The sequence below is a fragment of the Ciconia boyciana genome, chromosome 1, assembly GCF_034638445.1.
Source record: "Ciconia boyciana chromosome 1, ASM3463844v1, whole genome shotgun sequence".
NCBI lineage: Eukaryota > Metazoa > Chordata > Aves > Ciconiiformes > Ciconiidae > Ciconia > Ciconia boyciana.
The window spans coordinates 63,635,154-63,652,815 of record NC_132934.1 but is presented as its reverse complement, the minus strand read 5'-3'; the positions used below and the strand labels follow the sequence as shown (position 1 = coordinate 63,652,815).

Below are 17,662 nucleotides of genomic sequence, written 5' to 3'. Positions count from 1 at the left end.
AGCAATTAACTCCAGATTTGTTCTAAGCAAAAATTTTTGCCATCCTGTTTTTTTGCTTGTGATTGTACACTATGTAAAGTTCATTCTGCAACAGTAAAACCTCCATGGGAAAGGATGTTGAGACATGATGTGCTCCTTACTACTGACAGTGTGTTGCAGCTATAAATCTTATAGATCATAAGTGAAAAATGAGTCGGCAGGTCTTACTTTAGTCTTCAGTGAGAATTCTTCTTTGTTTATATAGCAACCACATATCTTGGCACCATTTGTTGTAAATAGTTGATAGCAAATAGTTGGCTGGTCTAAGCCTTAGGAAGGGAACACGCCGCAGTGTTATGCAGGTGCTGGGGAAGCGCTGCACTGTGCACACAATGCTCCTGACCATGACCAAGGAAAGTTGCAGAGCACTTGCCAGTGCTGCTAACTTTTTCTCAGCATTAAATTCCCCACATTTAAAAGAAAAAGGAAAGAGGAGGAGGGGTGTAAAATTCAAGCCTGCACACTGCATGGCTTGCTCCCAGCTCTCCAGCGTAATGAGTACTCCCTACTTTGAGCGCACCTGGCCACTGCTCATTTTCACGTTGATTCACCTCTTTCTGAAGGCTCGGTGATGGCTAGAGGAGGCTCCATTTAGCCCCCCAGACACATACGCAGCAACAGACATATACACGGATCAGGAAACAGCTATCCTGCAGCAAAAGAAAAGGATTGTTGATCATTGTTAATTATTTACTCCTGCCAGTCTCCTCTCACTGGTGTTAAGCAACAGAAACTAAAATAACTACATTCTTTACTGAAATAATGTCCCATTCTTCTTCTTTTCCTTTCACACTTGCTCTTGCAGAAAAGGGTTTGGGGAAATAAGTAGTAAAAACAAGAACTATCTTGCACTGTTCTCCTCTGCTAGGTTAATTGTAAGTTTAAGACACACAAGATATTTTTTTCCCTTTTCAAGGCAATTGCAAAGGACAGTTTCCCCATTTCCTTTTCCATTTTCAGTATGCGCATTTAGATGAAGCTAAAACTGCACTCTTGCACTTTTTATGCAGCTTTCCTAAAATAATTCTGAATAATTTAACAATGGCTCAGAAACATTCCAGTTTAACCAGTCGTTGACCTTCAGTCACATTTTAATGTTGTCAGGACTATGCTGGTATTTCATCAGTTCCAAAGAAGCTGTACAGTAGCAGAGGCAATGGTGGTATCTATAATTAAAGCTGCCCAATGTCTTCCATTACAATGTTTACCTCTCAGTAGATCATCAAACTTTAACTGCTTCAATTAATATTTTCCATTTAGAATTTTTCAGTCAAAATGGTCTATTTCGGAGAAGAAGCCTAGGGAAAAGATAGGGTTATTTATCCATTGTGGAGAAAAATAAACCCTTTGACTTTGGCTTTGTTCCCTCTAGTGTAAGGGCTGGATATAAAAAACACTTTGAAAATCTGACCCAACTGCTTAAGTTTATAAGCCCCCGAAGAATCTCAGTAAATACAGACTCAACAAAAATTATTAAAGAACAAGGAAACTCACTTGCTAGTATCGCTCTCCGGTGACAGGGCTCTACAGATCACTGACTTCTTCTACAAGTTGTCATGTGAGCTTTATGTCTAAAGGTTGCGAATCCTGAGTTTGTGACTGATTCATTTCACATGAAAGATTTTTTTTTTGTATGTAATATTAAAACCTTTCAGGACATTATTTTCTTTATAAATGTTACATTTGCAAAACCAAATAGAGATCCTGTGGCAAAAAATAGTGTAGGCTAACATAACTGAAGAATTGGACCCATTTTTGCATATGCTTTAGGATACAAAGACTGCACTCAGTCTAAGATTTTCAAACCTTTTAATGCTTTATTTTGCCCTCCTAATTTCCTCTTAATATAATTGTAATTGACTGCAGCAGGAATAGATGGCATGCTATATTACCAGCATCAAGAATTAAAAAAAATATATACCTTACATGGCCCTTAATGTTTTCTGAGATTTGATTAGGAAATGTGTGGAAGATAGAAGTTTCATGTTGTGGCTGATTTTGAAGAGTCAAAAGCCGAAATAAAAGTAGAAAGTTGATTAGAATATTTTGTTTCAGTTACAGCTTCTAACGTAAAGTCAAAGTTGTTTCAATTTGCAAAGTAAAGTTATTTTGTTCCAAAAACATATATAAGGAGATATTTTATTGGAACTTTTCTCCATTTTTTCTTCCAGAAAGCCTGGAAAAACAAATTGATTTTGCAGTATTTCCAGTTTCTCTCAACCATGCGGCTTTATTTAAGTTTCTCTAACCAGCTCTGGTTTTATTTTGTTTAATGTTTGATTTGAGTTTTTAGAGGGAACGCCCCCTCCCTAATTGGGGTTTCACCATGTCAGATTAGACGTTCTCTGGATGCCCTGGCTGCTGGATGGCGCAGCCTTGGTTTTTCCCTCCTCGGTGGTCAAGCAGGGCAGCTCTCATTTCCTCACTTTTTTTTCAGCTGTTCCCTTGGTGCTCGTGGTAGCTTTTATATTATATTGGCAGTGTACAGTCAGTTTTGGCTGTAAGCACCCTAGGCTGGTCCCAGGGTTAAGATTTATTCTAAGTAAAAATTTCAGCAGGGTTTTAGACATGTTGCAGCAGGTTATTTTTTCTATTTCAAGATCGCTTTTATTTATCAGGCTGTTGGATGCTGGGGGGATTCAGCACCGACTTCAGATGTGGGAGAAGCAGCTGTGCAGATGCAAAACGAGTTCTCGTGATGTGGGAGCGCGTGCTGCACTGGCCAGCGCTGATGGTTGGAAAGTAAAACCCCTTCCTTTCTCCTTCTCCCACCCACCAGTAGAGCTGGGCTTGGAAGTGCAGATACCGGTAACTTGCAAAAACGCTAGGTGCGTGCAATCAAGTGTGATCTGCGCGCTGAGTATGGGTGCAGCCTGCCAGTCTCACTGGATGTGTGGTCTTCTAGAGAGTGCGTCCTCTTTTCTCCTTCAAACGGGAAGTCCCAGCAGGCAGGGCTATGGCAGCCTCCGCTTGCGTTCCCCGCTGTCTTTCCGTGCGCGCCTGGCTGCTGTGGGGTTAATACTCAGTGAAAGGTTGCAGGTGTTTCATTCTCACAGCTGGCACACACTCCTTCCCTGGGCACTCGGTAAAAGACAATCTAAATCCCAAATACTGCGCTGTCCTAGTGTGCATTTGCTAAGCTTCCAGCTTGTCTACGCCTGAAATGCTAGCACTGGCTTTTTGGGCAACATAAGGGGGGGAGAATTCAGGATCCGACCCATCCCTCTGGTTCTATGTCATGGTGACAACGCGGTAAAACTGAAGCAATGGGGTGGTGAAGCAGACCCTCCGAACGCTGTGTCGCCTGAAAGGAGGCCTGTTTTGCAAGAAAGGGATCGGTGAGCTCTGGGGCGTGGGCTCCAATCTGTGGGGTTGTGGGTTGTTTTGAAATTTTATCTTATCCTAGAACTCTTAAGATGACAGGATCTGGTCATGTGCTTCACGCTTCATAATCCGCACTGCTTGCTATTACAAGCCTAATATGTTTGAGAATGCAAAAGTAGCTGATACTGTTAATTTATTTTGAACAAGGTACTTGCTGATACTCAGAGGAGCATTTTAGCTGCTCTCCTGGAAGAAATCAAATAAGAGCGATGTGAGGAACAGTCTGGTTACAGGTTGTTTGGGAAGTGAGGCTGTTTTACTGAAATTGCGAGCTCCAGGGAACTCGTGATAAGTCCTGTAATATTATCTGTACGCAATAGGACTTTATTATTGTTGAAATTATCTTATGACAAACACTTAATTCTCGATGTGCTCAAATTAATTTGTGAGAGTCAAATGAACAAACGCTATTTCATATAAGCATTATAAGCATGTTTTGACATGCTTTGATAAATTAGGATTATTTTTTTTTACTTGATTGAAACCAGACAAATAACCACAAATATGTAATCTTGGAAGATAAAATCCTGAAAGTGTGCTATGCAACTACTTACAAAGTTTTATAGCCTAGCTCTTCTTGAGGGACAAATAAATGAAGAACGAAAGCAGCTACTACTATCAGGAAAATGCATTAGTGTTTTGACAGATAGATGTGGAGATCTTAATACACGAAATGTGTTTTTTTTCCCTGATGTGTAAATATACACTTAATGTAATTAGAAACAATTGTGAAGTAGCAGGCAGGGAATTCAAATTCTTCAGTTAAGCGGATATTGCAAATGTGATTTGTTGACAGCTTGTCGTGCTGCCATTACAGCTGACCTGGAGTTTTCTTTCTGAACGACTATTCAAAGGAAAAGTAACATAAAAAGAGACATATTTGGCCAGGGAATGCTCTGCCTCTGACTAGCAGCAGATGTTTAGAGAAGGAGCAGAACAGGGCAAGTGCAGAGTGGTATTTCCTATGGAATAGCCCCCTAATGTCTGACTGTCCATGGCTTTTGGACTTCCTGAGCAGGAGGTTGCATCCATGTTTTAAATTTTTAATAGCCCTTTTCTTCCAGTAGTTCGATTTAAATAGCATCTTGAACCCATTTGTATTTTTGAAAACCATGAGGAGTCTTCACAAGCAAACTTATTTTCTTTGTTTGATGTTGTTTTCGAATTTCCATTTTGGCATTGGGGGGGAAAAAGGTGACATACTTTTTCCTTGAGTTGTTTCGCACATACTGGAGATCATTGGTCTGAAGTACTGATTCCAAATGTTCTGTTTCAAATTAGATAAATGACAGTTTGAAATATATTTTGTTTATCAGGATGTTGTCACAAAGGAAATGGGATATTAGGCAACAACTTTTAGGTGCTGCATGGGAACTTGGAAGACTGATAAAAACTCTTTGAAAAGACTTGCAGCTTTTGGTCATAGTTTACTACTTACTTGTTTACTTTTGGTGTTTCTCAATGCTTTGCGATTTTAAGCTAGACTGGCCTGTGTATAATTTTATTTCTATATTACAACATCTGAGTGAAAGGGGTCAAACCAAAATTGCCAATAAAATATGAAATACATGAAAACGTGACATTTTTATATATAACCTGCTCTGAAGAAAAATTTTGCATACAAGTAATATTTTTAAACTAAGCCATTGGTAAGTCTCCCCTTCACCTGCCTACTTTGCCTCTGCTAGTACTCAGAAAGTCTTAAGCATTTAACTCCATTTGAGGGGCTTAATTTGAAAATACAGATTAAAACCATTGCTTAGCCATACCTAGTGCTTGGAAGTGTCTTGAGTCCCTTGGAGCTGGTGATTTCAACACTGATGTTTCGCAGGCACCTGCAATTCTTTTTCTAAGCATCATCAAAAGCCGTTTGATGCCAAAATGCTTAGCAGTTTTGAGATCTACCTCGTGTTCCGCCTAAGAGACCTATGCATATGATGTTTCAAGAGGAGATGGACCTCACAGGTACCTTTGAAACTGGCTGGTGGTTCAGGCTCTGAAGAAAAAGTAGCAGCAGCAAACATGTTCCTTCAAGTCACAAGAGAAGGTGATAGAACTGGGCCTCTTCAATACAGTCCCCAGTGACAAAAGGAGCTGCCCAGAGTGCCCGAAAAAGGCTTTCATGCATTTTTCTCCTGGAAATCATTCCAAGGGGCTCATCTCATCTCTCTGGGAAGTGGCCTACCTAGCAACCTGTAGGTGATTGTTGGGGAAGATGCGCTTGCAGCCTTATGTGTTGAAGCTGCTCCACATTCCATGCGGGCCTTGGCATTCATGGTAGAGAAGTTAGTGAATCTCTGCAGCCTAATAGGGTAGTCATCTGGATCAGGGAGGCCAAGCTTTTTGATACTACTACAAAATATTGCTGATCACGGAGGCCAAGGTTTCATATACTACTGCAAAATATTGCTCATGTGTCTTTATCTAATGATAGTTCTATATAAACAGACCTTGGAGAGGGACTGGGACTGCAGCGCATTTCACAAGGGGAATGAATGCTCTAAGTCCAGTCTCAGTTCACTCCTAAATATTCCCTGGCAAGGACAGGAGGGTTTGGGACTATCCCTCCCTGCACCTTCCCCTAGCCTGTACTCCTGCTGTGATAGTTCTTTCCTTCTTCATTATTCTTATTTCCTTACTCTTCTCCCCAGCCATCTCCCCAGGAAGGAATTACAACTTTTTCTCCCATGTGTGAGTTTGGTTCCTTCAGTGACGTTATGAAAGGGAGTCACCACCATGACTTCCTTCACTTTTCAGTTGAAATAAAGGGAATAATCCCTGATCACAGCTGTAGTGGCCTCTTCTGGAGCACACTGCATTATGATGTCCATGAGAAGGGAGGTGGTGGGGCCCTAGGGAGGCATCTTCCTGCGTTGCTGTCACGGCAGCTTGGACAACTCCGTTCTCAGCTTTGGTGAATCCTCTTCTGAGGTATCTAACTGCAGACCCAAGGCATTTGGGTCAGGATTATGACAGGGGTCAGCAGCCTAAAGGACAGGCAGTGGGAGGCTGGGTAGTACTTACAATCTCTCTTCGTATTCTCCAGAATCGCCAGGGGTGCTGCAGCGATGTCTCTGAATAAGCAGACTATGGAATATGATGTTCCTATGTAACGGAAAGATCTAGCCCGAGTTCTTATGGGCGTTGCCTGCCATTCCTATGTACGCCAATGATTGAAAGCATGGGAATATATCTGTAGCAAAAGTTATTTGGGACTGTTTTTCTCCAAATTCTCCTTACAATCTGTAAAAGGAACCTTCTGGTCCTCAACCTTTTCTCTAGGAAAAGTGTGCATAAACAGAGAGGCTTTTAATAGTCTTATGACTTTATCCAACATTAAGAAGTCCAGTTACGTCAGCTGGGAAGTAGATTTAAACATTGTGTTTAAAAGCTGCTTCTCAGCACAGCAGAAACTGCGTATAGAGCACAGGTTCTCTAGGACAACCTGAATTTGTTTGTAATACCAAAACTCCTAATTAATTAACAGTAAATACTTTTTTCTTTGGTTTGATTGTTTTGACCCCAAATATTGCAAACTGACCGCCATATACAAACTGATGAAGGCGTGGACTTAATTTTGATCTTGCTTACACCAACAAATGGAATGATGTGTGACTTTCATCAGTCTGGGTCAGACTGCAGGAGGCCATATGTGTTTGTTTTAGCATTTAGGAATGGTTATATTTACCTCATTGCAATGACTCGCTTTGGTTTCTGTTGACAAAACCGTGACTTAAGAGAATATTTAGAAGACAAGAACAGATGTTTCCAGGCTGCTTGCCACAGAGAGGAAAAAAGCCAGTATTTACTTGTAAGCTGGTGTTGGCTGTGCCATTTTTCCAATGAGTAATGATGAAGAGTAGCCATTAGTCAGTTGCTGAAGATCCTGACTTGACAACAAAGGAATGGGCTTGGAGATGCCTTTTTGTATAGTCTGATCTATACAGTAGAGTGGGAGACAATTGCTGTAATCACTGAAACCAATTCTACCTTGTAACACACTTTTGAAGTATCTGAATGACCAAGGAGAACCTAAAAGCTTCATGAAATAGATGATGCATGGATATTTTCTCCCCTTCTCCGCAAGCATGTTAGTTTCAAATCAAGCTAAAAACTTTTACTAGACACTTTTATGAAATTGCAAAGCAACATAAACTTTTTGGTTTAGTTTTTTTGGTTTAGTTTGGTGATTTTCTTTTTCCCTCTGCAGCCATAAGAACGCCTCCTGAATCATAGATACTAAAATCAAACTTGTTTTTAATGGCCTTTTATAGAGGGGAAGAAAGTGTAATAGACTATCAGCAGGGTTAATGATGATCTGGGAGGGTTTTTGGGAAAGTGTTTGTGAAGAAATGTGTGTGCACAGTTTTAATGGTCAAGGAGGGACTGACTTCAGTCGCCCAGGAGCGGCAGTGAGGGGTGTGGGGCATCCGAGGATTTGGAGATGGAAAGGCAAATGAAGAGTGAGCCTACTCTGGGAGAGACAACACCTGAGTGTAGCAATCGCCTCTGGTGTTATATGGGTGGGGGGCCCCTTGCAGGCAGAGCAGAGGGGTGGGACAGACCCCGTGCTCTCCCACACTGGGGCACGGTGCTCAGTGGGCAATGCCAGGCCTTTTTGCTCCACGAAGGCTGTGATCTTTGGGTAAGGAGTTGGTCTTGCTCCAATATAATGATGATTTGTGAAGAGAAAAGTGATACACCTTTTGAAGAGATGTGGCTATAACATCTGTGTAAGCAGGAATCTGCTAGATGGAAATGATAATGAACTACAGGGCATATGACATAAAGCAACTCTGTTTTCTTTTTAATAACGTGCAACGCAGTGCTCTCCTGGTTCAACCAGAAGCCACTACACAATGTGTCTTTGAATGTCATGAATGCAGGGAGGGCTGAGCATGACTTTTCCTCTTACAAAACACCAAGCAAGTTTGAAGGAATATATTGTATCAGTTTACCAACAGGGAATTTTTCAAACTAATATATGGAGGCTTCTTCTGCCTTCCCACTTTCATGATCCACTTACTGCAGGCTTGGTAAGATGTATTCCTGGAGATATCTCAGGGGTTTTTTTCCTGTTACTTTTTTTAATAGGAAGTGTTATGTTTATCTGTAAGTGTCATGCCACTGCCACTGGCTGGATGAAATACCATCTGAGCAGTTCATGGGCGTACTGGTTCCACCTGCTGGCTGAACTGGTGGTGATGACCTGTCAATCAAGTGGTACAAGCAGGGTTGAACAAGTAATCTTATGAAAAGATTTTACAAGTAATTCCTGTCTGAGGGATGGGGATAGAGTCTTGTCTTCGTGCTACAAACTTCCTCTCTGTTTTTTCATTAAATTTCATTTCATTAAATTCAACTTAAAAATGCGATTTCTTAAGCAGGATGGCAATACCTAATCACAAGTGCACTTTTAGCAAGACAAGGACAGCAACCCTCTTTGAAAATAAGAAGATGAACAAATTAACCCACTGATGTGCCAGCGCTGCTGCCTGCTCATCACTTCTGGAGCTCACCCAGGGAGAGAAAGACGAGACCCGTTCACCCTAGAGCTATCACAGATACTGCATGGCGTGCCCGAGGGCTGGGAGAAGGATGACCCCTTGCATTGGGAACATACCCCAAAAATTTCCCCAAAGAGGGAAAAAGGTGGGGGTGGGGGGAACCCTGAGCTGGACTCAGCCCTGGGTACTGCAATGACCGTGGGTACAGAAGGAAGGCTGTAGGTGAGAGGAGCGAATGGCTCTCGTTAGCATGGGTTGTAGGGTTGAGACTAGGGCTACAGTTCAGGGGAGCATGGGCATGGGATTCCAGTTAAAGCTGGATCCTGCAAAGCCTGCAGGGCTAGAAGAAAGCTGAGGACACACATGACGGCAAATGGTGTTTGCTAGGTATGACTAATGCCAGAATTAGTGTTGGAGTTACTGTTAGGATTTGCAATTTTGGATGCTCTAGAGCTTAGTTCCTTGTTTGAATCTCACCAGGCTTTCAGTGCTGAGGGTTGGCTCCAGCAGAAGTAAATATTTTTTGATCAGTTTCGTTAGGACTAGGCTATGATTAAGTCTAAGATTACAAAGTTTCTGAGATCCTGTTTTATAGAGTTTCATTTCTTGCTGTGTTGTCAAAGCACGTGGAGTAGATTAGCAGCTGGTTCTATGGAGGTGAATGGTTTATATTGTAGGTTTTGGAGCTAGTAGGTTTTTAAAGGTCTGTGCTGGTTTTGGCTGGGATAGAGTTAATTTTCTTCATAGAAGCTAGTATGGGGCTATGTTTTGGATTTGTGCTGAAAATAGTGTTGATAACACAGAGATGTTTTTGTTATTGCTGAGCAGTGCTGACACAGAGTCAAGGCCTTTGCTGCTTCTCACCCCACCCCACCAGCGAGTAGGCTGGGGGTGCACAAGGAGTTGGGAGGGGACACAGCTGGGACAGCTGACCCCAGCTGACCAAAGGGCTATTCCATACCATATGATGTATGCTCACCATATAAAGCTAGGGGAAGAAGAAGGAAGGGGGGGACATTCGGAGTGATGGTGTTTGTCTTCCCAAGTAACATTACGCCCTGCTGGATGGAGCCCTGCTTTTCTGGAGATGGCTGAACACCTGCCTGCTGATGGGAAGTAGTGAATGAATTCCTTGTTTTGTTTTGCTTGTGTGCACGGCTTTTGCTTTACCTATTAAACTGTCTTTATCTCAACCCATGAGTTTTCTCACTTTTACTCTTCTGATTCTCTCCCCCGTCCCACTGGGGGGGGAGTGAGTGAGCGGCTGGGTGGTGTTTAGCTGCCTACCAGGTTAAACCATGACAGTCTTTAGAGGTGCCCTTTAGATTCTTTGAAGGTTCACCTATTCAGGATATTTTAAGAGTATGTGGCTGCGTTGACTTTCTTCTGCGGGTTGCAAACCTTCATCCCTCATTTTTCTGCCAAAGGAAGAAGAGAAGGTTTCTGAGGGAACATCGTGGTGCTGTTATCCTTCCTCCTTCTCCAGGCAGTCATTGCTAGCTGCCAGAGGTTCAGTCTAGCCTGCTAGTGACAAACTCAGAAAAGGAGCAAATGATTTATGAATCACACAAGGCTACAGTTATACTCCAGAATAAAACTGGGACAGGATATTAGTGCATGAGCAGGACCTACAGATGTCCATATTGACATGCTTCTTAGCATGGTTTTGTCTTGTATTGATTAGTTGTCCCCCAGGCATGGTCTGGGCACAGTTCAGGAGGTGAACATGCACCACGACCATAAGCAGTTTGGATATGGCCATTCTCTTTGGGAAAGTGATTTAACCTCGGGGACAGGAGGGGTTCTGTACCTCTTGGCCTCAGAGCCAGAGAAGAGTCACTTGCCTGAATTATTTAGTAATACACAGCAATCCAAATTGACTCAGAGACAAACAAGCCAATAACTGGGCCTGAAGGGTCAGCCTAAGGAACAGCGTAATGGGGAGGGAATTCTTGCATCAATTGCAAAGATGCTGCTCATCTGCAAACATTATGTTGTTTTCTGTTTTAAAAGCACTGGTGTTTTAAAGGATTCGTTTGGAAGCAAATCCCTCCAATTTTCTTTGTTGTTTCTGATGGCATGTCTGTGATTGTGGGAACTGGGTAGCACTGTGCAGGTATGCTGCAGCAGATTACCATGCTGCCACTAGTTTTCATGCAGCATTACTGTACCGCGGTCGGAAATGGTTGATTACACAGGAGAAGGAAGCACAGAGCAGTTGTTGAGTATTTAGATAATGCTAGATGGAATATGAGTCTGATTGCATTTGACTTAAAAGCAACCTTCTTCCCCGCCTAAAAACCAAAATCCCACCCCTGAAAATATTACAGCTGCCTCCCATGGTAATTTTTTTAGTGATTTTTATAGGCTCAAGAATTCTCAGATACAGCTAGTACTTCGTCTGTTCGGAGAGAGGTGACACCTCATCTTTCACTAAGATACTTCAGGCTCATTCTCATACCAAATCCATTTTCATTCCTGCTATTTGAACCTGTAACATAGGTTATGCAATTAGGAAGAAAGTGTTTGCAGAAACGATAAGGAAAACCTGATAAATGAAATCCGCTATACACTGTCAGTCACACTGACGCTGTTCCAATAAACACAAACATGTTTTTGTGTACCCAGTTTAAAGAGACAGAGTAAAACAATTTATGGCCAAAATTGTCTTTCCTTCCTTGCAGCTTTTATATGTATATAATACTATACACACCAATGATATGTTAAGGGAGCATTATTGACATAAAGTAGAGTGCTAAAAAGGCAATGCTATGGTTAGTGTTGTAGTTCTAGCATTATAGTTAACAGGCTTTTTGTTCAGTAACTGGGCCCCTCTCTGTGAATGCGCTATATACAGTCTTTATGCAATTAGGAGCATTTTTTAGGGTAGATGTTTGGTTTTAGGAAGGGGTTTTGCTTTCAAGACAAATGCAGTCAGATTTATATCACATCTGTTATTATCTAAGTGGAGCCTTGTCTTCCAGAGGAAATTTGTCTTACAGAGTGCACGGATTGGGCAGCCTTCAATTTAGGAGTGGATGCAAAATACTTTTCTAAGTGTTGCCCTATAATTTTTTCCTTTTTTTTTTTTTCTGTACACTATTCAAACCTTGCTTGGAAGACAAAATCAGTCATTTCCTTGTGGGAATTGTTATTCTGCTCGTTCACTGTAGTTTCTGAGTGCCTCAGAAACGTTAATGTATCATTAGCAGTTCTGAGGAGGTGATGTGATACCTCCACTTTATAAATCAGGGAGTGAAGGCTGGTGGTTGAAGCACAGGACCAAGAGTGTTTGCTAATTTGGGGGCCCCATTCAGTGACCTGATTTATTGGACTAATGCATTTTGTGTGATCAAGGCACATTGCCTGTTGTTGATTTCAGTGGCATTAGTGAGTGCTCAGGAGCTCTGCAGTTGGCCTCTGGGCTTGAAACTGAAGACCGAGGAAATAAGGAATACTTATTTGGTGACCAGCTGAGTCAAGATTTAGTGTAAAGGGCTTCCCTAGCAGCACATAAGAACTGTGGAGCAGAGACTAGCATGCAGTACTTTCTCCAAGGATGATGCCCATTTCCAGTTGTCCGGAGCCTCCTTCTTCTGATTCTACTATGCCTTTGGATATCTGTAACAAATGAGGCAGCACTCCATTGAGTGATGGTCTCTTTAGCTACACCTCTGATCCTCAGAACAGATACCTACTGACAAGTTAGAAAACAGATCATTTCTTTAAAGAGCATACTCAGAGAAAACAGTCCAAACCACTTCAGCTTTGACAGCATGTCCCAAATTTTCCTTGTTATTGCATGAAATAGGATATTCTATGTATACATTAAAAATGTGCCCATATTTTATCTTACAGTAGTCATCTGATGACAGTACCTAAGTCAGTCTCTTCCTTCAGCTTAATATCCCGTTATGTACTTTTCTACTTGAAAACAGCTCATCTTTGCTCAAAACTGGTCTGTAGTGTCAGCTCAGTGACATTAGTTTACTACACTGGGTGGTGTTGCTGAGAATGTAAAACTATCCCATTAGCCTGTTTGCAATATAAAATAGGCTTCTGCATTTTACAAGCTTATGCAGTGTAGCAAGATTCTGGCAAGTGTAAAGGAAAAAGGTGTTAAGGAGAGCTGGCAGCTCCTTAAAGAAAAGATATTAAGTGCAAACTCTTCCAATAAGGAAGAGTTAAGGAAGTGCAGCAGAAGACCAGTGTAGCTAAATTGTCAGCTCTTCGTGGCCCCTGAAGAGAAGAAGTTTTTTTACACAGTGGGAAGTAGGTCAGATTTCCAAGAACAAGGATAAAAAAATAGCATGTAGGGACAATAAAATCAGAAATCTTGAAGCACAAAATGAGATGAAGGTATCCAGGTATGTATCAGGTGGTAAGAACTCATTTTTCCTGTACATTAGTAATAAAAGAAGGACTGAAAGAAAATGTTAGAGGGTGAAAAGGATCAACAGATGGCATTGGGAAGGCCAAAGTGTCTTTGGTTTGTTTGGGTCTTTCCCAGTGAAGTGGTACTGCTGCTACTGGTAACACGAGGGACTGTACTGCCACTGCTACCCTGGGCAGGTAGGCAGGGGGCTGGGTGCCAGAAGATCTCACATGCATAAATGATTGTCTCTGTACAGCCTGATATCGAGAGAGGTGTACACCCTCCACAGCCACCCACCAATTTTAGGATGGTTTGTCTGGCGGACATGGCTGTACGATACCTGAAATACTGATTGAAGATGAGTTGGAAAGTGTTTAAGAACAGTCCACTGTCTGAAGGGAAGCATGAGCTAGGAGGATCCCAGAGGTGGCTTCTTTGCAAGAAGTGCTATTGTGTACTTTTGTTAATGGTTTAGATGATGGCACTGAGTGCTATAACAACACATATAGAAGGCACTAAGCCGATAAGGATGAAAGACGCTATGAAGGAAAGGGCTACGATTCAAAGTGGTCTTGATCAGTTGGAGAAGTAATCAAAAAGGAATGGTCACAGTTCAATAAGGATGTGTTCTATATACCACTCTTAGGAGTAACCAACTTTAATGATAAAGGTCGGGGAATAATTTCATAGGGGGCAATTATTCAGAAAAAATTCTGAGAGTTGCAGGGACCCACAAGCCAGTACATGAGTCGACATTGTCATGCTGTGGTATGTAGTATTCTGGGGTGAATAGAGAGGAATATAGCCTGCAGAACATATGAAAAAAAATCCTTCCTTGTCTGGAGTACCATGTCAAGTCCCAGGGATTATACCTTGAGAAAGATGTAAATCAACAAGACTATGCAGACAGACAGGAACAAGACTGAACAAACGGTCACAGATAACATGACTGATAAATATGTATTGAGCAAATTGGTGTTACTTGGGGTAGATGGCAGCAATATGATTAGTGGTTATTATAGCCTTCTGTATATATGGGCTGCTGTGAAGAGGGAGAGAATAACCTGTTTTCTATGCCTGTGATAGCACAAAGACTAAAGACCATAAGTTCCAGCAAGAGAGATGGTGCTACCATGGTAAGAGTAGTCCAGCACTGGAAGAGTTTGTGTAGGGAGGTTATTGAATCTCCATTGTTGGAGGCCTTCAAGAACGACTAGGAAACATCCTCTGGCAATAATATAAGTTGTAGTAGATTCTACTATGAGGCTGGGGCTGGACATCTCCTGATGCCTCTTCCAGGCGTAATTGCGTTGTTTTCTGACATGCTTCCTCTTTCATCTCTTTTATCCTTTTAGTCCTTGGTGATTATCACTATTCTCTGGATAGGGATTTCTTAGTTGGTGGGGGCGATTAAAATTTAGCAAATTCATAGCAGTCATCTTGTTACAGAACTTCATGGGGCAGTGCTTTAAACTACTATGTTTGACCAACTGTTGAAGCTGTAAGAGTCTCAGGCCACAACTTCTTAGTGAGAGTGTTCCTTATAGACAGAGTAAGGACTGGGATTTGCTTTCTAATCAATGTATTTTCTGAAGACTTTTAAAATGCATGTAACAGTCTGACATACCAGCTGTCACCAGAAATCGTGTCCCCCACCGACACCCACGTGCAGTACGTTGGCACTCATGTCACATGGAGAGGGAGTGTTGACAGGTCCTCTTGCTAGTCACCTTAGAAAGGGAGGAAAGAAGCCAGGGTTCAGCAAAGGAGAACTGGCAATCACAGGAGAACACCAGGAACGGCAGAACCAGAACAGTCTGAGCAAGGAGTTACTGGAGCGGCCTGGGGCTTTTACAAGCCCAAGAGGAAACGCGTGCAGCAAAAGAGAAATTTTCTCCAGCCTTATCCATGTTTAGCTTCATGTTTGGGACTGATTCGAACCTCTTTCGTCGTGGGACAGCAGTGCAATGCCATTCATCGCCAATCTTTCCAAGTTCCAAAGTCTCGAGTAGCTCTAGTTGCATTTGTGTTAAAACTGAATCATGTTTTCTTTTGATTTAGAAGCCGAACTTGATTTCCAAACCAATGCTTGACAGCATCCTTTGTCTTCGTGATGACAGATGGAAGTATGTCCGGAGCCTCCTGACCCCAGCCTTCAGCAATAACAAACTGAAAGAGGTAAGGTGTAGACAGTGCTGCTTTCATAATTTAGAAGACATAATTGTTTTCTTTTGTGCAGGCATCTACTTTATATAGGTCCCTATTAAGGATAGGTAAAACGTACTACTTTGTGCCAGTTTATTTAGACTTGAAGAGCACGCGCAGTAGAGTGTACATATGGTGTGGTCCAGGTCATAGACTGGTGAAAATTGGAATAGCTCAACTGAGGATATGATCCTCTGTCTTTCTCTATGTAAGCCAGTTTGTCCATAGAAGTGTAGTAAACTGAAAAAGGACCCTTACACCTTCCTCCCCCCTGCCCTGTTAGGAGTAACCTAAAGTACGGGAAAGGTTATTGCTCCCAGTTGGAACATAGCTTTTCGTGATTTGCAGAGTCAGCAGCTCTCATGTTAACACGGGAACTGCTGTCAGTCTATTTTCATTTCTCCATCTCCTTCCTTCCCCCCCCTTTTATTCTTTAATCCTTTCATATAATAAAATAAGTCACTGGAACAGAATGTCATTGCCAGATAAATACCTCTGACTGAAAATAAATGTTTCCGCGCTGACCTGCTGCTAATTTCCTATAAATGTCTCAGCATTTACTTAGTCATGGGAACCCATTACCCGGTAACAAAGTCCTATTCCAGTGACAAGATATCTCTTAATTAAACGCAGATAAATGGTTGACTGGTTGAAGTCTTCTTTCAAGGGAAAAAAAAACCCAAAAAACAACCACAGCAAAAATCACCTCTTCTTTTATGTATTTTATTCTAAAAGGGAACCATGCCTCACTCCGGTGCCCAGTCCTGGGTTGTAAAATTTTCCACTGGGCAGACGCTTGTGTTGTTTTGACATGCCGCTGTCGAAATCCACAGTAACATCTAAATGTGTCTGGCTCTCCCAGCTCTATAGACAGCGGTCGCTTAGCAACGCCGGCTGTCACCTCCTTATTATGGTAAATTCTAATTGGCCGCTAGCCTGGCGGAGATGCTGATTAATTACGACTGACAATGCCATTGGTTATGCGCCCCGACATTTGCTCTGTCGCCGGCTCCATCGCGAAATTTTAGTGAGGCGAGGACGTTTAAATATGCAAGCGATTAGTTGCTCATGGTGTTGTGGGGAGAGGAGAGTTTTGCATTTTCCTAGCAGAAATTAATCTGCCTTACTGCATGTCACTGGCTCTTTGCTGGCAGACTAACAAAACATAAAGCCGCGCTCCCCACAATTTGTGGAGAGCAACCTCTCCCGGCACCAGCCGGACAGACTTGATGGAGGAGAGCGGTGAGGGTGAGCAGGCGGAGGCCCTGGGCGTTGTGCTTTGGGGCCGGGCAGGCACGGGTTTGCAGGGTTTGACCGATTAAACCAGGGTGGGAGGAGAAGTCACGGTGCTCACTTTGCACCTCTTGGTGGTGGAGCTGCAATGCAGGAGGAGGGTAGTGGTAGGAGGTAGAATGGAGGGCTGGCTAGAGCCTGGTAGCTGTCTCACATGCAAAAATTGAGATCTTTATTTTTAGCCTGATAATCAGCTTTCCCTGTGCTTCCTCTTCCAAATTCTGTGGAAGGGAGGTGATTGTGCTTGGGCTCAGGGTGGCCTGGAGATGGTCACCTTCTCCTCCCAGTTTACAGAAAGTGGGAATGCGAGGAGCGGGGAAGGTGTCTCTGAAAGGCCCAACTTTGTTCCTCTGTCCCATGTCTTCACCAGAAGACCATCCATCCCTACACAGAGAGACGCTTGCAGTAAGTCCATGTGAGATTAAGAACCTCTTTTGAGTGGATGCACTCCTCAGCCTTACATTTCACTTTCTACCCAAATACATGAACAGTCCTGGGATTTGAAGTTAATGCAACTTAAGTCCTCGCCCATGTGCTTCTCTTGCTGTTGCTTAATTTAGAAGCCATAACAACACTTCTCAAAGGAAATCAATGCTCGTTAATTATGATGTCACTTTTTAACTCTCCCATATTTAATACTCTCTCAGAACCTCTACAGCAGCATGGAAATAAAAATACCATGTTCTAGTATTGGCCATACTACAGAGTATTCAGAGTTATGTAGAAGACATCCTGTTTATAATAAACTCTTCCTTTCTACCTCAAAGGAGTTACAAAGCAAGTAGTTTTAGTATTAATTTATGGCATAAGAACCTGGATATGTTGTTTTATGCATATTTATAAATACCACTAGACACAT

General features: G+C 42.3%; 1 protein-coding gene across 5 annotated transcripts in view; it reads left to right on the top strand.

Annotated features, from left to right (window-relative positions):
- The window catches only part of TBXAS1 (thromboxane A synthase 1), a 248,046-nt gene that overhangs the window by 129,537 nt on the left and 100,847 nt on the right, over positions 1–17,662 (top strand). For all 5 annotated transcript variants that reach the window (XM_072871750.1, XM_072871751.1, XM_072871749.1 and 2 more), the window contains one exon: positions 15,367–15,483. In XM_072871750.1, the coding sequence (XP_072727851.1) occupies positions 15,367–15,483 (117 nt within the window). The remainder of the gene's footprint in view (positions 1–15,366; positions 15,484–17,662) is intronic.